General features: G+C 42.4%; 1 protein-coding gene across 1 annotated transcript in view; it reads left to right on the plus strand.

Moving 5' to 3' along the window:
* The window catches only part of TRAM2 (translocation associated membrane protein 2), a 58157-nt gene that overhangs the window by 23047 nt on the left and 11922 nt on the right, over window positions 1–23188 (plus strand). The window contains exons 2-6 of the mRNA XM_063442033.1: window positions 16997–17060; window positions 18443–18552; window positions 19231–19347; window positions 19947–20005; window positions 20445–20529. Of these exons, the coding sequence (XP_063298103.1) occupies window positions 16997–17060; window positions 18443–18552; window positions 19231–19347; window positions 19947–20005; window positions 20445–20529 (435 nt within the window). The remainder of the gene's footprint in view (window positions 1–16996; window positions 17061–18442; window positions 18553–19230; window positions 19348–19946; window positions 20006–20444; window positions 20530–23188) is intronic.

Here is a 23188-nt window from a genome sequence, read left to right on the forward strand (position 1 = left end):
CCTCGCTTTGACAACCGGAGGTGGCCGCGCTGCCGGGGGCCTTCTCCTGCTATCCACGGACGCGGAGAAGGCCTTCGACAGGGTGAGCTGGAAATACCTGTTCCAGACCTTGACCCACATGGGTCTGGGCTCGGGCATTAGGGGGTGGATAGAGGCCCTGTACACACAACCCTCGGCACACGTAATAATCAATGGCGCCCTATCGGAGCCATTCGATATCCTAAACGGCACGCATCAGGGATGCCCCCTGTCCCCGATTCTATTCGTCCTGGCCCTGGAACCACTACTAGTGGCCGTCAGAGGCAATCCAGATATCACAGGGATAAAGACGGGGGAGACCCACCATAAGGTCGCGGCATATGCCGACGACCTCCTGTTTTATGTGACTAACCCTGAAATATCCCTCCCTAACATACTGAAAACCTTCCAGGAATACGGGAGGCTATCCAATCTGAAGATTAACCTAACCAAATCTTACATACTAAACATAAACATCCCAGAGCACAGGATGGAACCCCTAAAACGACATTATACGTTTCAATGGGCGACACAGAAAATAAGATATTTAGGTATCTGGTTGACAAGGAGGGAGGGGGACCTATTCAAAGAAAACTTTGCCACTATACTAGCGAAAATGCGAACAGAGATGCAAGAATGGGCACACCCCCACATTTCGTGGCTAGGCAGGATACAGGTAGCGAAGATGAACTTTCTACCGCGCCTTCTCTACCTGTTCCAAACTATCCCGATACAGATCCCACGCTCCTTCTTCGCAGCGCTGCGTACAGCGCTGATCCAATATGTATGGAACGGGAAAAAACCTAGGGTCGGCCACGCTTTGCTGACACTACCGAAAGACAGGGGGGGTCTGGCGTTGCCGGACTTCACCCTGTACTATAGGGCATGTCACCTCCTGAGAATAGTCGAATGGACAAAATCGGGCTTCCACAAGCCATGGAAACAGGTAGAGGAACACGTAGCGGGGGCCCCGGTTGCGGTGCTACCGTGGCTACCACCGGGGGCTGCAGCGGGGAACCCCACACACTCTCCTTACACGAAAGCGACATTACAGGAGTGGAACCGCTCAAAAGGGAAGCATGGTCTAACCACATACCCTGGCCCCCTACTACCACTCACATACAACTCTGACTTCCCACCGGGAACAGACCCGAGGGCATTCAAAGACCTGATTAGGGAACCACTACCCAGACTTATGCACGTTCTCACATCGGAGGGCCCCAGGACGCTAAACGATCTACGGGGGCAACCCGAACACACCCCTATGACGCACCTCAAATATAGACAGATAAGGAGTTACACGGCATCCCTCCCACAGGGCCCGATACTGATGAGGGCGACCACCGCTTTCGAAAACCTATGCCTAGAATCCGGCCCATTGGCACATGGGGTATCCATCATATACAACATACTACTCACGCTCACACCAACGGAACAACCGAGATTCATGGGGAAGTGGGAAACGGCTCTAGGCCACTCATTAGACAAAGGAGAATGGGAGAAGGTCTGTTATCTGACACATCACTGTTCTAGTTATAGCAGAACCCAAGAAACGGCCTATAAATTATTGACTCATTGGTACTACACTCCTGCGACATTACATGACAGAATCACTTCACACCCATCCCACTGCTGGCGATGCGAGGAAGAATATGGCACTCTCATACATATCTGGTGGGAATGTCGTAAGATAACCCCGTACTGGAAAGCAATACATAACATAATCTGCCAATACTCGGATGACCCGCCACCATTCCTACCAGCGGCAATGCTGCTACATCATACCCAAACCCCTAGGTCCGCATATAAGAAGTCACTCACTATACGCATTTTGAACATAGCGAAGGCACTGATTCCTCTCTATTGGAAACAGACAGTCGCCCCACCACTGAAACTATGGTTTACACACATGGAGGAATTACGGTCCCTGGAAGAACTCCATAACTCAGCTAATGACACCTACCAAAAATACCTCAACACATGGACACACTGGATACTAAAGTCTAATACTCCAGAATTTAGCAACCTGCTCTCTACACCATTAAACACATAATACAGAGGCACCACATGTAAACTCTAGCGAACATACAACAGGATGATCAATTACAGCATACACCAGGTTAGAAGACGGAGGGACAGCCCCAACCCCATAGGCACCACAAAAGGTAGGGACGCCACCAAGGAACCACTTAGACAGGCCCGCACCTGGCCTCAGGAGGGATGATGGGGGGGAGGAGGCAACACACCCATAAGGAGGACCTGCCCTGACCCCACGATGACAGAGAGGTCGACGCGACCCCTACATTTAGGGTATGATGTACTCAAAGGTAAAAGACAACCGAGAACTCGGGAAAGACGAAGCGGAGCTGGCGGGGGCCACGGCTGCCTCGGGGCCTGCCATACCTCACACTAACACGCAACAACACGACACACATTACTCTTCACACCGACACGTTGGGAGGGACACGGATAGCACTGGACACGACAGGTTCCAGACCGCACACCCAAGAGTACAGAAAATACAAACCAATACTAATAATGAGCATACACTATCTGCATGTATGTACAAATGAACATGATATCTAGAAATTCGTAACTGCAACAATGTGTTCAATAATGGACCTGCGAGTCCTCTGTCAGAAGGGGCGCCTGTGCCCGTGTCACTACATGAATCTAAGTTACTGTTAATACTGAATCCATCAGTTAAGACAAGGACCTGCGAGTCCTGACATATATTTCCTGGCTTGTTAAGAAATTTTTGAAAATTACAAATAAAAATCATATTTACAAAAAAAAAAAAAAAAATGGCTTAATTTTAAATCTGATGTTTACTTGCTTTAGAAGAATTTTACCTCCTGCTCTGTAAATTGAACCTTAGTCACACACAGGAGGCTCCTGCAAGGTCTAGCAAGCTATCAACCATACAGGTGATAAATTCTAAAGTAAACACTATGTGCAATTCGGGAAATGTAAACATTAGATCACAGGAAGTGTTTAGGAAGACTGTGTAAGTCACACAGACAAAAAAAAAAACACCTTGTAAACAAAGTGCTTTAACAACTAAATGACAGAGAGGGCCCTGATCTGTACACCAAAAATGCTTTAATTAGCTAAAGTTGTTTTGGTGATTGTAGCGTCCATTTAAGGTCTGCATTCAGCCTTTTAAAATCCTGATGTCAGTGTGTTTGTGGCACAATTTGAGGTGGCAAACTGGTTGAAACCTGGCTCTAAATCCATCATATCCCATGATGCGGCACACAAATATGCATGTAGGTGTATTCCTACATTGATATCGAATACGGTGCTAGAGTGCACACGCATGTTTGGACGTTAAGTGACAAATACTCTTTAATGTGTACGTTAAAGGACCACTATAGGTCCCCCAAGTTTTTAACCCTGCAGCTGAAAACCAAGCAGTTTCAGAGAAATGGCTATGTTTACACTGCAGGGTTTAATCCAGCCTCTAGTGGCTGTCTCCCTTACATCCACAAGAGTCCGCTTCCGCGATTTACACTGCATAAATCGCACTTATTTGACGCTGGCCGTCCTCACGGAGTTCAGTGTCAATTAAGATCCCCATAGGAAAGCATTGAGTAATGCTTTCCTATGGGCGGGTTTGAATGCGCAGGCGGCTCTGGCCGCGCGTGCGCATTGTGCTCCACTCAGGATCTGACGTCGCTGGAGGAGGAGAGGTCACCAGTGCTGGATTAAGGTAAGCAAATAAATGGTTAACAAACTCCATCATGGACATAGAGCAGTGTGGTACACGCAGGTACCCATTTCAAAGAGTAAGTGCAAATAAAAGGCGGGATACGCAGATCCTTAAATAAGTAGATTGAGACACGCAGGGCTGATCCAAAAGGCTATTTGGAGTGTTGGGTTATGTTCCCCTGTGCGGGGTTCCTGTCTTATCAACCTTAGATGTACCTTGGCTACGGTCTGAGACCATGTACAGTATACAGTGACGGCGACCCGAGGTATGCTTTGCCTCTTAAACCCTTCAATTTTCATATTGTTCAACTTCAATTTATACTGTTTAGCTTGAAGATTCTGATATAAAAATGAACTAAGCTAGGTAGCTAGGTTTTGTACTCTCTTTTGTAGAATCTTTACCATGCCTGTTCTGAAGTCGTGGTACCATCTAAAGGTTTTAAACTGTCTTGCCAGCCTCTGGTGCTTAATTTTAATCTCTGGGAGTACCAATAGAACATATGAATGTACATTTCATCAGCTGCACCATTTCGTTTAAAAATAAAAGCTCAATTCTTCCTTCCATTTAAGCCAGGACCGTCTTACTACACCTCAGACTCGGAGATTTAGGTAGAGAGATTCCAACGTGGACATCTTGGCAAGGTGCAGATTTAAAAACAAAACAAAAAAAAGAAAAAAATGTTTTTTTCACTTTTCTGAAGTGACAAAGAGGGGGATACTTTGTGAACCCCTAAAACGCCTACACACGCTGAAGTGCTTATGGGGTGCGACGGGTTCTTTTAACACAAGTTGTAGATTATTTGTGATGTTCGTTCAAAGGTGTCATTTCAACAGCGTATTTCTTGTTTAAGTATTCCACTTATTATTATTATTTATTTCTATTGCTTCATGCCACTATATGATGCAGCAACTGAGCGGTTCCCAATGTTGTTGTGGAATACATGTGTAGTCAGTATTTCATTGGAAGCGAGTTATTTACAGAAGCTTTGTACAATCTGCTGTTATCTCAAGGCCTGTGATTGCACTTGGCCTTTTTTGCAATTTACAGATTGCAACACAATACACTGGAATTACTTTTATGTGCGAAGGTATCTTTATCTACAGCCGGTATATACCATTAACTCTTTCTGTACCGGGGGTGAACAGTTACTTAAATGGCATTCAGTGGGTTAAAAGCTGGCTTCCTCTCAGCCGTAATGAAGGACAAGATGTCTTCCCGTGTGTTGGACATTAATCCAGGCAACGTGTTAACCATTTGGGCACCTTTTGTAACCTAGATTTTGCTATTTCAGTGTTTTCTCATTGTGAAAGGATGATACGAATGTTTTCCTCTTTAAGAAGAATAGTTAATGTTTCGGTTTTGTTGCTGTGTAGAATATTCGACCCAGCAGCAATCTCCGTATTATACACTAGAGAGAGTGTGAATTGGGATTTCAAATGTTGGGCAAAAGTAGCTGAAGTGAAAACATAGGTGACTTGTTTCCAAATCTGCTGGTTTTGGCCCAACATTTTTGTTTACTTGATATTTTTTATTTTATTTTTTTTTCACTTAGAATTTTTGGCATTTCACTAATTATTGCTTGTGCGTGTGTGTTTTTACAATCAAAAGATAAATTGTATGTATAACCCACTTACCTTTCTTTTGCACCCTCCAAGTGTGTGTGTGTGTTTTTGTTTTTGTTTTTTAACTTTTTTTTTTCTTCTTCAATTGTATTTAAAGGAATTCTATAGTATTAGGAATACAAATCTGTATCCTTAACACTATCAAGCCATCTGCTTCTCTCCCCAGCATCCAATTTCACTTCCTCTGACGGGGGGAGAGGGGGAGAGGGAAACACGACTAATGCACATGCGCAGCAAACACATTAGGCCCTCCCAGTAGAGCGTTCCTATGGGGATTTTACAGACTCTGCAGAGCGTGAGGACATCCAGCGTCATCTAGGGGACCGAAAGTCTGGAAGTGCCTCCTGTGGCCGTTTTGACAGCCACTAGAGGCAGTCTTAGTGCTGCAAAGTAATTATTGCAGTTTATCTAAAACAGCGATGGTTTACATTGCAGGACTGAGACAGGGGCACTGCACCCAAACCACACCAATGAGGTGACTATGGTGTCCCTTTAAGGGAAATACATCTAAACAAGTACACCCAAGAAGCAGAGTAAAACATTTCTTTAATGCAGGTCCTTTCAAAGTCCGAACTATTATCCATATATACATACAGCTGTTCTAGCTGACTCTACAGAAAATATAATCCTTAAATTGGGCTACCTCCTGCTGGTAATTACGCCAGAAGTGTCATGTGAGTGGATCTTGGGGTCAGGTTACTTTATTGAAAATTACGTTTCATGTATTACCAGCTACAAAAGTTAAAGAAAAATGAAATCTTACCTGGCCTGATATACATGGTGAGAATTGACTTGACACAATGGCAGCATGAATCGATTTCCATCAAGAAACAGACTGATATAGAAACATAGAATGTGACGGCAGATAAGAACCATTCGGCCCATCTAGTCTGCCCAATTTTCTAAATACTCTCATTAGTTCCTGGCCTTATCTTATAGTTAGGATAGCCTTATGCCTATCCCACGCATGCTTAAACTCCTTTACTGTGTTAACCTCTACCACGTCAGCTGGAAGGCTATTCCATGCATCCACTACCCTCTCAGTAAAGTAATACTTCCGGATATTATTTTTAAACCTCTGTCCCTCTAATTTAGGACCTTTATGTCCTCTTGTTGTGGTAGTTTTTCTTCTTTTAAATATAGTCTCCCCCCCCCCCCCCTGTCTCGTCTTTCCTTCAAGCTATACATGTTAAGATCCTTTAACCTTTCCTGGTAAGTTTTATCCTGCAATCCATGAACCAGTTTAGTAGCCCTTCTTTGAACTCTCTCTAAGGTATCAATATCCTTCTGGAGATACGGTCTCCAGTACTGCGTACAGTACTCCAAGTGAGGTCTCACCAGTGTTCTGTACAATGGCATGAGCACTTCCCTCTTTCTACTGCTAATACCTCTCCCTATACAACCAAGCATTCTGCTAGCATTTCCTGCTGCTCTATTACATTGTCTGCCTACCTTTAAGTCATCAGAAATAATCACCCCTAAATCCTTTTCCTCAGATGTTGAGGTTAGGACTCTATAAAATATTCTGTACTCTGCCCTTGGGTTTTTACGTCCAAGATGCATTATCTTGCACTTATCCACATTAAATGTCAGTTGCCACAACTCTGACCATTTTTCTAGTTTACCTAAATCATTAGCCATTTGGCTTATCCCTCCTGGAACATCAGCCCTGTTACATATCTTAGTATCATCAGCAAAAAGATACACCTTACCATCAAGACCTTCTGCAATATCACTAATAAAAATATTAAAGAGAATGGGTCCAAGTACAGATCCCTGAGGTACCCCACTGGTAACTAGACCATGCTTTAACATCCTATAGGTAGGAAGGCACTAAGGTGTCATTGACAGAACTCCTGGCAGTATTTCCATTCACGTTAATGGAAGCTCTTGTTGCTGTACTTGCCCATGTGCCAATACTTAACAAATTCACATTTGGAATCCTGGATGGTGATTGGTTCCCCTATTCACCTTCTATTTTGCTGTAGATTGGGGGAAGTGACTTGTAATCCCAGGTAAAATCTCAAATAAAAACATTTAGGGGACTTTTTTTAAAATGTATTTTTAAATCCATCTTGTAAAACTAATTAAATACATTAAAACCTGGTGTTTAGATGTTCAAATCCAGCCCAACACACAATAAAATGGCCTTTTTGGGAAGGTGGTACTAAGATTTTTATGGGGTTTTTAGGTGCTCGCCCCTGTTTTTGTCAAATCATTTTCAAGGGGTTTGATTAAAAATTGGGGCACCTGGGGGCGGGGCCTGACTGCCAAGATGGCAAGACGTGCTCCATGAGGGCTCCCATTTCAACAAGCTCAAATACGATTATCCCGAACAATCCAACCATGCCAGCAGCATAAAGTGCCCAAAAACCGATACAGGACCACACAGGGAACAGAACGACATCTGTCCCACATCGACACATCAAACGAGCACCCTTACCAGCCATGTGGCCTACACTGGAGCGGAGCCTGAGGCGTGGGGGAGGCGGCCGATCCCCCGGCACAGGACCTGCTCATAAGTCTCACTCGGAGGTTGCCCCACTACCCTCCCTCTGGACCGGCGGGGGATATCCCGGTCCTCGCTGGGGACAACTACCCCCCAAAACGCGGCTAAACCAAGCGACCAAGCCCGCAAATGCACGGGACTACAGGGGCGCACGCAAGATGGCGGCACAAAACACCCTCATCAAACCACCCAAGTGCACCCTAGAATTCTTTTACCGGCTTCGCACCAGCCTCTGGACATCGCTCCACACAAAGGGTCGGCACTTCAAGCTGGCGATGCAAAGTGTGGTGGCGTGGATCCGCCCGGCTACCCACCCCGAGCCCTCAGACAGCGCCATCCTCGGAGCTCAAAACTGCAAGAAACGACGACATGCCTCCCAGACTCTGGCCTTCACCCTCACACATACCAGAGTGAGACCAAGCTTGCACAATTCACCTACCACTCAGCAACACCGGAATCCTCCAGCCAAAGAAGCACAACCTCACGCTCATACACCCGAGTAGACGGCCGCAAGGCTTACTGGAAAGCAACACAGCTTCCAATTGGTGAAGGACTCGGGCAGGGAACCTCTCCAGGACATAAGGGTGCCGGACTCTTGCCGCAGCACCAACTCCGTAAGTGCCCATGGCCCACCTGTCAAGCCTCAAGGGTCGGCATCGGCTGATTGGGATGACATGCACCGGAGATGGACTATGCTCCTGCAGGCCCAAAAGTAGGGACAACACATGGTCCTATAGTACAAGCCCGGGAGATGACCAGTCAGGACAGGGGCCAAGGCACAAGCACTGCGTGACTCTGATGGACTTAAAATCTTTGTGGTTGCCTAGGTACCCTCCTGCATACAGAGAATGCCATAGCTACACATTTAGTTTAAAACAGCAGAGTACACATTACATGTCCCAGTTTTGAATTTCATGCTATTGCCTTACCACAGGTTAACACAAGTGGGACACTATAAGCAATTATAGCACACCTGTGCGTTTCATCTTATAGAGCTTTGTAACTAATGTATATGAACCTGGCTTGAATCAAGATGCGCTAGCTACTTTAGCATTGTTTTATTGATATCCGTTAAATGTATATCACTTTCATTACATGCAAAAATTGTTCCTAGATTGTTTCAAACATGCTTTTACCCAAAAAAAAAAGTGCAATTCCTGAATGCCATATTGTTAATACTAGTGTTTAACCAATGCATGCTGTTGTGGCAATTGACATGCTTGTAACTCCTCATGCACAGAATGCTGCCTCCACTAGCTTGAGAATTGGTTAATCCCGCCACTATGTTTTTAGGACGTACAGGTCGCACCACATACAAGCAACACAATTATAATCTTAAGCTTGAATAGTTTTTATAAAGGCATATCTACCCTAGCGTGTTATATTACAAACATTGCCTACTAGCCTGTCAACCTCATATACATAGATAAGCGTGTTACATATATATAAATATTAAATGCGTAGACCAACATGTTCCCTAGCCATTTAAATGCTGTTACCGACAAACAAGTGGAATCGTACAATGCTTAATGTTGTCTCAAATGATCCTTAACCCCTTAAGGACCAAACTTCTGGAATAAAAGGGAATCATGACATGTCACACATGTCATGTGTCCTTAAGGGGTTAAATGATAACGTGCTGAGTTTAAATAAGCCACGAAAATGTTTTTAAATGTTGAATTTGAAGGCGTCTGTTATGGCTATTGTGGCTACACAGACACTGTTGTAAATTCTTGCACGACAAAAATAAAGAATTAAAAAAAAAAAAATTGGGGCACCTAAAATGTAGTGTCTCCACTGCTGGTATTTTTCAAGCTGTACTTCAACATTCTACGTACACAGCGGTCCAACCATTATTGATACTGAGCTAATCTACCCCACCAATCGTGTGTGTGTGTTGCATATCCTTTTTTTTGGGGGGGGGATACCTAAAATAGGCACATTTTCTGTTCACAAATGGGTGGAATTTCGTGAAGTCGTTGCTACAAATTTCTGTTAGTCCAATAAAAAAAGGTATTACAAGAAACTGCAAGAATTTGTTATTTTGCAACTTAATTACTGGACTAATACGCCGACTTGAATATGATGACATTGAGATATATATAGATATATATATATATATATATATATATATATATATATATTTTACACGATCACAGCTGATGTGAATGTATTCCCCTGTTAGTAATTATACATAACTTGTAGTTTCTATACTCTTGGCAATAATTGTATGTTATCTAGAGAGAGGAACATAACCTGGAAATAAATTGGGATTTAAAAAAAACGCTCGGGTTGTGAAAGTCTAAAGAGGATAAAATCTGGGAGCTTGATTTTCCCTCCTTCCCCGCAGGAAGTAGAAAAAGTATTCTGTGAGTCTCTCTGCGCTGCCAAAATATGCCAGGAATGTGTGTAAGATTTAAACATTTTTTTTTTTTTTTTTTTGCCTGTTCGTACTTTGTATGAAACAACTGAGCCCTTGTACACCTGGCTCAGGGGAAATGAAGAGACAGACCTTTGCGTCTCTTGACGTAGGCTTTTTATAAATGAGGGGTTTCATATGGGATTTTTTTTTTTTTTTCTGTACTGCTTAGTGCCACGTTTCTAAAACTGGAAGGAACTGTACTGCAGATGGGAGGGCGAAAGGGAAACAAAAAAAATAAAAAATCCCTAGTGCAATATCGTTTGGCCTCTTGCTTTCAATGAATGCAGAAGTGAGGTTTCCTTTTAGAAACTTGTTTGTTAAACAGACACAGATTCAGGTTTCAATTAACGTTTGCGTGAACAGCTGTGTGTCATTCTATATTATATATAGAGGATACAGAATGGCGATCTGTATTTAATGAGAAAATAATGCCATCGGGGGAATCTGGAGACCGAAGGTCTAAATGTCTCTAAATACCCAGGATGGAATTATCATATCCCCGTAATGCGGGTTGGTTTTTTAAAATTATTTTTTAATATATTTATTACATTATATTTTTAGCTTGGAGTTCGCGTAAGTGTTCATGTTGTGCAGGGGTTAATGATTACATTATATCGGTGTCTAGTGTAGGGGTTAATATGTAGTGTAGTGTGTCATGGCACTGAAGGGGTTAGTGAGCGGGTTGTATTTATGACCGCAGAGAGATCTACCTTTCCCAGTGCTGCCTGAAATTAGTGGGAGTTACCTTTCTGGCTGTCCGCTATTTCAACTGTTTAACTGCAGGGATATCCTGACCACCCATGTAATATTGGAGTCTGGAATATGATCTGCTATTTGGGACAAATTTCTATTTTATGTTCTTTTTTAACACGCACTATTGCATTGGTTATTCCAGTTTAAAGGCTGACTTTGAATCTCTAGGTAAATATAGTTCGCATTAGCAGTAAGGCCAAATCTTGGCTATTAAGTTTGTATTCAAGGATTCCCATGCTTTATTTTATGAGGAATCTACCGGTGTATGTAATGATGAATTCTAAATTAAATTATTTTTTTAAAAATCTATGTAAAATACTTATACGCCTGATTTGTGATTCGAGCTAAAGAACTTTGCATTTTTTTGTTCGAAATGGCAAAGGTAGGGAATTTTTTATTTTTTTTCCGTAAACTCTTTCCAATTGGATCTGTCTTCTTTAAGAGGTCTGATTCTACACCAGACTTTAACTGTTTAAAGGGATTCTATAGTGTTAGGAATACATATCTGTATTCCTAACACTTTTTTTTTAAATCCCTCTTGTCCCCCCCCACCTTCCCTCCCACTCTTCTCCCTCCACCTGGCAGCTAAAGGGTTAAAAAAAAATTTTAGTCAATTACCTGCTTCCTGCGTCGATCAATGCCCCTAAGCGCTGGGTGGGCACTCCGCCACCTTTGATGTCATCCAACGAGGATGCATTACGCCCTCCCCGCAGGAAAGCATTGATTCTATGATTTTGCGAACGCTGGATGTCCCCATATAGAGCGTGAGGACGTCCATATTCCGTTAGGTGACCTAAAGTTTGTTAGCAAGCAGGAATTGCCTCTAGTGGCTCTTAATTTTTTTAATTTTTTTTTATTCTTTATTTTTGTTGTGCAGATTATTACAGTGTTGCCCGCAATGCCACAACAGCAGAGGCAAGCAAATCTTTGTCAATATAACAGCCTGGAATTTGCAAAATCAGCACAGTTTTAAATTGTAGTAATTAAACAGGCAAATATGTCTTGGCTGTAAACTGAATCTAAACATATAGGCATTGTATAACATATAGGTATGCATGTTTCATATTGTGAAAGCCACTGGGTTGTAGTTAACTATACGGGTACCGTACTGCTTGTGCTTAAAGTGTAGTATCCTAGTGTGTGGACAGGACATTGTGTGTGTGTGTGTGTGTGTGTGTCCATGAGTGGTAAGGGATGGTTGAGTTAATGGCTCACTGAGTTAGCTGTCATGTTAGGTGCTTGAGATATTGTTAGGCGCTTAGATAAAGAAAAAATGCTGAAATAAAACAAAAGCTTGTGTCTCATCATGGGTCTAAAATGTCCACAGCGCCTACATAGCTGGTATCTGTGACATCTAGGAGTCAGCCAACCCCACACATGGGCCACTTCGGGAAGGTAGTCTCTTTATCTGAGCTGCTTTGCACCTCGACACCCCAATGAGGATGTAGCTTGTTTGTATGCTGGAGTGCAGAGTCCGTTCCACCATGCCTCCATCCAGCCCCTCGGGTCTTACTGTGGCTCTGATTTTTATTTTTATTTTTTCAAAACTACAATGAGTTACATTGCAGGACTAATTTGGACAGGGACATTGCACCCAGACCACTTCAATGATCTAAAGTGGTCTGGGTGACAGTACTGCCCTTTTAATGAGAGAATGCAGGTAGCCTTATCTCCATCTGCTGTGGACTGCAACTCCCATTATGCTTTTGGGTTAATGACTGTCTGAAAATCATTGTTTCACATTACAGCTTTGCGTTTCCATGAGATTGTTCTGGGGCTTGATGGTTACATTGCAAGATCGCTTTCATTCAGCATCCACTTTGAATACTTTAATTTTTAGAACAGGAAGCGTGGCTCTTTGATATTGGATCTGTTGGTTGGCCCCTAGAACCCACAATTTTCATAGACCAAAGACTCTCTACACGCTGCTTTAATGACTCAAATGTAAACTTTTGTGTGGTCCCACATGTATTCTTGCTGCTAAAATAAATTAAAAGCCACGGTCCACCTGCTGTCTTTTACTTCCAGGAAGAAATAGGTCCAAGGGAGGGACATGGTCTCAGCCCCCTGGTTAAAGGCACCCAGACCACTTATTGTCTCCCTGATAGTCGCTAGAGGCGTTTCCTCTACAACGACTGCGTGAAACCCTGTCTTGGGACCAAATTCAACTTATAGGATTGAATTTTTATTCCTGACATTTACACTAACCAAATGTTTCCTAGGTTAAAGTGTGCAGCAAAGGTACGTAGAAATACACTTACCTACGTGACCCTTCCATTGAGTGAGTGATCTTTCCAAAATGTATTGCGGTTGTTATTATATCTATATCAAAAGCATGACTGATCTAGAACTCTTAACGTGCTATTAACTCCATAGTGATGTGTATTTTCACTCGGCCTCAGTGTCCCCTATTAAGTTCCGCAATACGGAATGGAGGGGGTGACGGGGCGTTGACGTGCAGTTTCCATATCTTGGGGAAGTTCTATAGCTTTATCTGTTTTTTTTAACAGTTCTGTTAAGTCACTTTTTTTTAAAAATAATTTCAATAACTCTATTTTCCAATTACGAACAATATACCTAATGTATTTTGTTGTGCTGTGTCACTGGCTGGATTACCTAACAGAAGAATAATGAGCGCGTTTTAGAATTGTAAAATATCTGGGGGGGGGGGGGGGGGGTTTCGCCCCTGTCTTATATGTCTCTTATATGTGCATAAATGCCCTGCAATGGTCTCACACAGCAGTGCACACACTTACAAGAAATCATCGCAGCCCTCCGTTGCTGTACCAGGATTGATGGACTTGGGTGAATACTAGGATTGATGGTGAAGAGTGTAGAATTTCAATTTGTGAATTTTCGCATTGGAGGCTCCGTGGTTGGACTTTGTAGAGTTTGAAACCCAAAGATTCCTTCAACTGTAACCTTGACTGTAAGATGTAGTGGTTATGGTGCCTGGTCTCCCTTTAATTATGTTCTTTCCAATGCGCTTGCTAGGGTCGTTGGTGTTTCTGGAAGAGGGGCATTTGGATGGTGTCACAGATCTGGAACTGCTGAAAGCCAAATGCAATGCTTTACTAAATTCATTAAAGCCTGTCCCAAAAAAAAAAAAAAGTGTTAATCGGACACGCCATATTTGAAGCCACAAGTATAGTTTTGTGAGAGAACAGGATATCCTGTTCCCAGGTGATTCTATTGTTTTGGATGTCTGTAGTTTGGGCACTCCACACATTGCTGTGCATTGTATTACTAAGGCACCGTGCCTTGCCATTGTGACACACACGACCAGCCTATTAAAGGTGTAGCCTTTACACTCCTTGGTAAACTTTATCCCATCACATTCAGAAAATGGAATGTGACATTTTACTTATTTTATAACCATGCTATAATGCTCCAAGTGTTGCCACTAGCCCAGCTTTTTTTGTGTGTGACCTTTCTTGCGTTTCCTCAGGCAGGTTTATTTTTCCCCTTTTTAGAGGCCCTTAGTAGATTTTGTTCGGAGTGAACCTTGCTTTATACACTGGGTAAATCTGCCTATTAACCAAGGTTGAACTTGATGAAACTTTAGTCTTTTTTTTTTTTTTTTTTTTAACCTAAACTAGACTACTATGTAGCCCAAATCTAGAATGTAGTCTCATAACTCCCAGCATTTGTAGGAATTACCGGTAATTGTGAATGGAAGCAATCACTGGTGAATAGAGGCTTGTCACCCAGTGAAACCCATGCCCCAAATGCTGCTGTAACTGTTTTGCATGGGCTGATGTACCTTGGTAAAACCATATAAAGCTACTAGACACCATACCTCCTAACAATGGTATGTATGAAAACTAGATGGGTGGACGGGGCACAACTTGTGTCACTGGTGACCCCCATAATGGATGTTATCGCATAATGAAGGAGCATGTAACCCTGGCGTTAAGCATGCCAGGATGATAGACCGTCTGCCGGCAGCCCCCCCAACCTACAGGACCATGCAGAGAGCAATGCGGAAGGGCTCCATGCATGATCCCAGTGCCCATTGCACATCGCGACTGCGTCTAATGATGTGCTCAGACACTTCTAAATCTGGAGAGTGGGACAGGACATCGAAATCAGGACTGCCTCGCTCTCAGGATAGTTGGGAGCCCTGGGACACCAAAGAAATTCAGATCCGAGCCAAGCTGCTATAGACTTGTACCTGCCATGCCATACATTAACATACAGACGTTTACTGTGAATCTTTAATGCAAACATAAAACGCTGGTCTCCGGTAAGTGTCCAGTGGTGTAAGTGAATCCAGAAAAGGGAGGGTTGTACATCTCATTACTCACAATCTCTCTTCAATGGACGCTTTGTGCTGTGAGATCACTTTTATGTGGGAAAGTATCTGTAGCAAAGATGGGAAATTCCTGAGCACAGGAGAAGCCAGACTCCAACATTTTTATACTTTTCTAGAATTTATCTTTCTATGCTGTGCCGTCACTCTGATTTTCCGTCTTTACTGCCGGATCGCACAATATTGACCTTTCCACTGACCACACTGTCTGGCTTCTTCTCCGAGCTGATTTCACACCTGCCGGAATCCTGAAATGTGCAGATACGTTTGCATTTATATACAGTTCCTCACAAAATCAGCTTGGAGAAGAAGTGAAGGTAAAGGTGATGGACTTGCCAAACATGTCTTCAAACCTAAACCCTATTGAGCATCTTTGGGGAATCCTCAAAAGGAAGGTGGGGGAGCGCAAGGTCTCTGACATCCACCATCTCCGTGATGTTGTCATGGAAGAGGACTCCAGTGGCAACCTGTGAAGTTCTGGTGAACTCCATGCCCATGAGGGTTAAGGCAGTGCTAAAAAATAATGGTGGCCACACATAATATTGACACTTTGGGCCCAATTTGGACATTTCACAATTAGGGGTGTACTCACTTTTGTTGCCAATGGTTCAGACATTAATGGCTGTGTGTGGAGTTATTTTGAGGGGACAGCAAATTTACACTGTGATACCGGCTGTACAATTACTACTTTACATTGTAGCAGAGTGTCATTTCTTCAGTGTTGTCACATGAAAAGATTTAATAAAATATTTATAAAAATGTGAGGGGTGTACTCACTTATGTGAGATACTGTATATATAATCTCTCAAAGTTTTCTCCTTCTGATATAATGTTCTGAAATCATTGGAACTTTCTTAGTAAATTGAAGCTGCAATGTCTGTGGGATATTCAGAGCAGCGGAAAGCGAAGGCTACGTTCTGCTGCAGGCTGCGCGATAGCGGCCTCTAAGTCTTTTGTCTTTTTGCAATATTGAGGTTCATTCAGAAGACTCGATATCGGCTCACTCAATCTAATGAAGTAACTAACACAACACCAGCCCTGACTATTCCTCTGCATATTCTGTTACCAGCATGTTTAGTGTGTTATTGTCTTCCATATTTGTAGCCATAATGAAGAAGTGAAATGCGTACCTCCCAACATTTCAATTGGACAAAGAGGGACGCTGTAATTCTAGGGGTATGAGTGGGAGTGTGAAAAGTGTGTGATATACTAACAAAAAATTATACGACTACAATTATGTAGAACAAGAACAATGTATCTTATTTACACAGACTGATTTTCAAAAACATTTATTGCAGTTTGAAGACACATTACTGGGAGTATTATTGCTGTGGAGCTCTGTTATGCACTCAGACATCAACAATATGGAGCTCCTAGAAAAGAGGTACACTAGGATTTTGGCCAAAAATAGGGACTGTCCCTCCTAAATAGGGACACTTGGCAGTTATGCAAATGTCTCAGCGGCAGCAAAGTTTGGGTTTCAGAGGGAGCCCTGTTTTTTGGGCTATCCAATCTAATGGTGTACCAAAGAAAATAACAAATGGACTGCATTTGATACTGTGTGCCTTTTTATTTTTATAATTTATATATAATATATTTGTTTGATTCTGAATCACTTGCTTATCTAATCTTGTCTGTCTTTCCGCAGGTCACGGCGAAAACTGCCTTTATCTTTATTTTACCTCAGTATAACAGCAGCATACAGTCACTAGGTAAGTGGAGCTCCGATGTGTTTGTGTTCATTATATGAGGTAAAGTGAGCGTCAGACAATGCTGGGAGGGAGCAGGTAACGCAGTTTGACTCGGGAGCTGAATGAAGGATTTCACTGGCGATTAAAGGGTTTCTTCCATGCATACCTACGGTTAACCGGACAATTGGAGCGCTGGTTTAGGTTATTTCACTTATGTCTGTATTTAAATAATCTTATCTCTGTGTGAAATATGGTGGTTACTCTGTATGTAGCCGGTTTCAGTCCCAGTTTAGCAATCCTGACACAGCCACTATTATGGTTGCTGCATACAGGATATATTTATCATTTATTTCACACTAACAGATTTACTTGTATCTTGTCAGCTTTCATTAGAGTAGAGGGAGATGCTCTACTTATACAGTGTGTGTGTGTGTATATATATATATGCGTGTGTGTGTGTGTGTGTGTGTGTATGTATATATATATGTGTGTGTGTTTATATCATTTTGTGTCTTATTTACTCGTTACATTCGGGTAGAGGGAAGTACACTGGTTTAAAGTGTCAGTCTGTGTCCATGAAGGAAGCAGTATTTGAATGCGCTCTGTATGGTCCTGGAGCCCTAAACATAGTTTGAGCACCTAATGATGTGCTTGAGCTATACTTTGTGGAGACCGGTCCATGGCGTCCTGCTTATGGGGAACGGCGGGACCCGACCATAAAATCGTGACTGTCCTTGATAAATCAGGCTGGTTGGGAGGGCTGTTTCAGTATCTCCCAACCACCCCCCCCCCCCCCATCTTGGGGTTAAAATGTGGTCCCTAGTTTATATTTCTGTTTTTCTGGTGACTCTCTCACCTATATGCCTCTTTCTAAGTTACTCTTCCCATTTTCGGGCTGCTTTATTTAGCATTCTGCATCATCTGCATTTTTGGGATATGACTGATGCCTTTCCAAAAAAAGAACAGCTCTGTCTGGGAACGAAATCTTCTAAAATATTGATGAGTAATAATCAGCTTGGACTATAAATGTATACGAAAGAATTTACAGAGGCGGACAAAAGGATAAAGATACACTAAAACTACATACAGCCTTTAACCCAGACGGCTACCATTGCCAGCTTGTCTGTTGCTAAATATTGCAGTTTTAGCACTAAGTGACATTACACTAGCGGGACCTTAAGTGACAGCTTTATTCCCTTCCTGATATCAGAAGAATGTGAATGGATGTTGTAACCTTTCTGATTGTGCATCTGTGGCAAGGACACATTGTTCAGACTCACTGAGCACCTCTCCTCCAGGGCTCCTGAATGGCAGCACCTCTGATGGATTTTATACCGTAGTTTAACTAAAAGCGGCACAGCCTGTTCCCGGTTCCCTTACATGTATCTATTTCTGTTTTTCAGACGGTGAGATTGTTTACTATCATTATGGGGTGAAAGACTTGGTCACCATTTTGTTTTATATCTGCATTACCCTCATTCTACATGCAGTGGTGCAAGAATACTTTCTTGATGTAAGTTACACAACTGAGGAGCCCAACCTGTCCGTTTTCTCGGCCTGTGTTCGTACGTAACTATATAAAAGATTTAGTTAATTTTAAGCCTTTCACACATTTCTGTTCTTTCTGTTAATCCAGGCTCACCTTTACTGCACACTTTTGATGAAATTCAATAATAAGAGGTGGCAATTGAGTTCTGGACTTGCTAATTTAAATTCTGTGTGTATTTTATGCATGGGCTCCTTCATTGGCTGAGAGTACTCAATTGATGAACTGTTGTATTGGCATCCAGCTCCTATAGCTGTATAAAAACCAGATGCTTCTTGGCCATCAAAAAAATTACACCTTTTATTAAATATATATATGTTTTATTTTCATTTGTATTACTGGTTTTTAACCATTTTTCCTCTATTGCTCACATTTCACTTGATCTGTGAATAAATAATATCAACATGTAGTGATTTCCTCCACCCCACAAACCATCTCGCATCACATGGTTCAGTCTGTCTTTGATTCGGGTACATTTTGGCTTGGACTTCAGAAATTCAGGCAATTCATCCAAATTTGGCCAAATTGCAGTTCAGACTGGAACAAAATCTAGTATTTAATTTTATTTTGAGCTGTGCATGTTTTTATTTTATAGTGTGGGAATATTTATTCAAAACGTAATTACTTGTGTATCCATTTCTGTAGAAAATAAACAGACGTCTTCACCTGTCCAAAGTGAAGCAAAGTAGGTTCAATGAATCTGGCCAGCTGGCGGTATTTCACCTTGTATCCACGGTTTGGTGTCTGTATGTAGCGGGAACAGTAAGTATATAAAACTTGCTTCTTGTTAACATATATATTCAATAGTACAATTGAATGCTTTCTGTTTGGAGTTTTTGTGGGGGTGGGGGAGGTGGTCAAAGACACCGTTATTCTCAAGAGTATAAATGAATAAATACTGTAGCTTTTGGGAATGGCATCTTATTGATAAGAGGTATCTGGCCAAGGCTTGGTTTTGAGCTTAACCCCTTAAGGACCAAACTTCTGGAATAAAAGGGAATCATGACGTGTCACACACGTCATGTGTCCTTAAGGGGTTAAAGAGGGACTACCCTCCAATTACTTACTATAACTAATATAGATTGTTAGTTGTGTTTAAAGAAGTCCATTAAAAAAAAAACATAATTGTTTTGCCTGCTATTGGGGAGCATATAGGTGGGGATACCTCTTTTAAAATTGGATACATCATAAACTTCAAACAGTGGGTATTTAAGGGAAAAACATAAAATACATAATATAGGCATAGGATGGCGCAGTAACACTTTGCAACATGTCTGAGGTAGCCATTTTGTTTTTATAATTGTATTTTTGTGCTATGCTTTTTTATGTATTTATTTATTTTTATTTTTTTTATTTTTCAGGAAGGTTATTTATCCAATCCTAAAACACTATGGGAAAGCTATCCTCATGTTTACCTTCCGTAAGTCTCTTACTTGTGCCTTCTTATTTTGGGTCAGTTTATCATTAACACACCTGGTGGGTACAGTTACAAAGCTCACTGCTTTACATGGCACCTATACTCGTGAAGATCAATAAATAAGGCTACATGGGTATTTTGGTGATGCGTAGACAAAAATAGGTGGTATTTTAGAATTGTATGGCATGGCCACTCCAACTTGCACCCATGGTAACCTAGGAACCTTATGGGAAATATCCGAAACAGGAAGTGAGACATACACAGTGGCTTCTACCTTTTTAGAATTCTAGAAGTGAAAGAATTCCATGCATTCACTGATAACGTCATTATTAATACATTGTTAGTGTCAATGTTATAGGATGTGCTATAAGAGGATGTTAGAGCAATTTTTATATTTTAAATATAAAGCACCATTTACATGATAATATTATTCTGTTTCTAGATTCCAAGTTAAGTTCTTCTACCTGTGTCAACTTGCATACTGGCTGCATGCGCTGCCCGAATTGTACTTCCAGAAAGTGAAAAAGGTGAGTCTGTTGGGAGGTTTTTTAATTGGAGATGAATAATTTAATATGGTTGCAATATATTCCACAGTTCTGTATATTGGGTAAATCAAGTATACAAGTCAAGAGACTGTCTGAGTGACTGTCACTAGAGGTGTTACCAGGCTGCAATATAAACACTGCATTTTATCTGAAAAGGCAGTGTTTACATTGAAAAGGGTGCAGGGACAGACTATATAGACTTCAGAACAACTACATTAAGCTGTAGTGGTTCTGGTGTTTATAGTGTCTTTTTAAGAATTGTATTTGGGACTTTGAAAAACCTGGCTCCTAACTTTTTTTTAGCTAACTCATAGATGTCAACCAAATCACATTGTTTATACTGCCCTAGATTTCAACCAAATCACGTTGTTTATACAGTCCTAGTCTTGCATCTTTGCATGTGACTTGCACAACCTTCCTAAACACCGCTTGTAAAGAGACATCTAATGTTTAAACTTCCTTTATTGCAAATTGTGTTTAATTTAGAATTTCCTATTGCCTGCACTGTTGATAGCTTGCTAGACCTTGCACCTTTTATGTGATTAAAGGTAAGTTAACAGAGCAGCCCGTGGGAGGTGTGGCTATGTATGGCTCCATTTAAAAGAAACCAGTGATTTGACCCCTAAATGGCAGAGACTTGAGCAGTGAGACTTCAAGCTTCATTAATAAAGTTGTTTTGATGTCAACAGCGTTCCTTTAAAAATGCACATTTTGAATATTTTAATTTGGTTTCTCTAATATCCTGGGAAACTCATGAACTTCACAGGGTTATTGACTTAAAGCAAATTTCAGATTTAAGGGCGGAATAGCCAATTGACCTTTAAATTTTGAATTCACTTTGCACTCTCACTTTAGTGAATAACTTTGAAAGAATTTGTGAATTGAAAACCAATTAAATAGTGAGTTGTATTTATAGCCGAGTTGGAAAACACGGTTTCCTAATCGGCTTTTGTGTTGGGCGGTAGGGCCATAAATCCAATGTTAAATGGGAATTGTCGAGGGAGATGGTACTCGGACACAGATCTGTTCGGGAAAGAAAGCAAATACATTTTTATTATTTTATTTTTTTTTTTAATCCCTGAAGTGTTTTTTTTTTTTTTTTTAGTTTTAAAACCACAAAAAAAAAAACAGCTTTCATGACAAAACACAAGCCATGTACATTCTAACAAAGAACAGTATCACAATATTCCTTTAATATAAAATGTTTTTTGAAGATAAATAGCATTCTGTCCAATTTACTTATGTGAAACCTATGGGACTTGCCAGGTGATTTAATTTTATTTATTGCTGCTCAAAGTCTACCTTGTTCGATAAAGCGAGTACAGGCGGTTGTAGGGAGAGGAGACAGTGGAAGGAAAGCCAGGCGGTTGTAGGAGACAGTGGAAGGAAAGCCAGGCGGTTGTAGGAGACAGTGGAAGGAAAGCCAGGCGGTTGTAGGAGACAGTGGAAGGAAAGCCAGGCGGTTGTAGGAGACAGTGGAAGGAAAGCCAGGTGGTTGTAGGGGACAGTGGAAGGAAAGCCAGGCGGTTGTAGGAGACAGTGGAAGGAAAGCCAGGCGGTTGTAGGAGACAGTGGAAGGAAAGCCAGGCGGTTGTAGGAGACAGTGGAAGGAAAGCCAGGCGGTTGTAGGAGACAGTGGAAGGAAAGCCAGGTGGTTGTAGGAGACAGTGGAAGGAAAGCCAGGCGGTTGTAGGAGACAGTGGAAGGAAAGCCAGGCGGTTGTAGGAGACAGTGGAAGGAAAGCCAGGCGGTTGTAGGAGACAGTGGAAGGAAAGCCAGGTGGTTGTAGGAGACAGTGGAAGGAAAGCCAGGTGGTTGTAGGAGACAGTGGAAGGAAAGCCAGGCGGTTGTAGGGAGAGGAGACAGTGGAAGGAAAGCCAGGCGGTTGTAGGAGACAGTGGAAGGAAAGCCAGGCGGTTGTAGGAGACAGTGGAAGGAAAGCCAGGCGGTTGTAGGAGACAGTGGAAGGAAAGCCAGGCGGTTGTAGGAGACAGTGGAAGGAAAGCCAGGCGGTTGTAGGAGACAGTGGAAGGAAAGCCAGGCGGTTGTAGGAGACAGTGGAAGGAAAGCCAGGCGGTTGTAGGAGACAGTGGAAGGAAAGCCAGGCGGTTGTAGGAGACAGTGGAAGGAAAGCCAGGCGGTTGTAGGAGACAGTGGAAGGGAAGCCAGGCGGTTGTAGGAGACAGTGGAAGGAAAGCCAGGCGGTTGTAGGGAGAGGAGACAGTGGAAGGAAAGCCAGGCGGTTGTAGGGAGAGGAGACAGTGGAAGGAAAGCCAGGCGGTTGTAGGAGACAGTGGAAGGAAAGCCAGGCGGTTGTAGGAGACAGTGGAAGGAAAGCCAGGCGGTTGTAGGAGACAGTGGAAGGAAAGCCAGGCGGTTGTAGGAGACAGTGGAAGGAAAGCCAGGCGGTTGTAGGAGACAGTGGAAGGAAAGCCAGGCGGTTGTAGGAGACAGTGGAAGGAAAGCCAGGCGGTTGTAGGAGACAGTGGAAGGAAAGCCAGGCGGTTGTAGGGAGAGGAGACAGTGGAAGGAAAGCCAGGCGGTTGTAGGGAGAGGAGACAGTGGAAGGAAAGCCAGGCGGTTGTAGGGAGAGGAGACAGTGGAAGGAAAGCCAGGCGGTTGTAGGGAGAGGAGACAGTGG

Source organism: Pelobates fuscus, chromosome 2, assembly GCF_036172605.1.
Source record: "Pelobates fuscus isolate aPelFus1 chromosome 2, aPelFus1.pri, whole genome shotgun sequence".
NCBI classification, from domain to species: domain Eukaryota; kingdom Metazoa; phylum Chordata; class Amphibia; order Anura; family Pelobatidae; genus Pelobates; species Pelobates fuscus.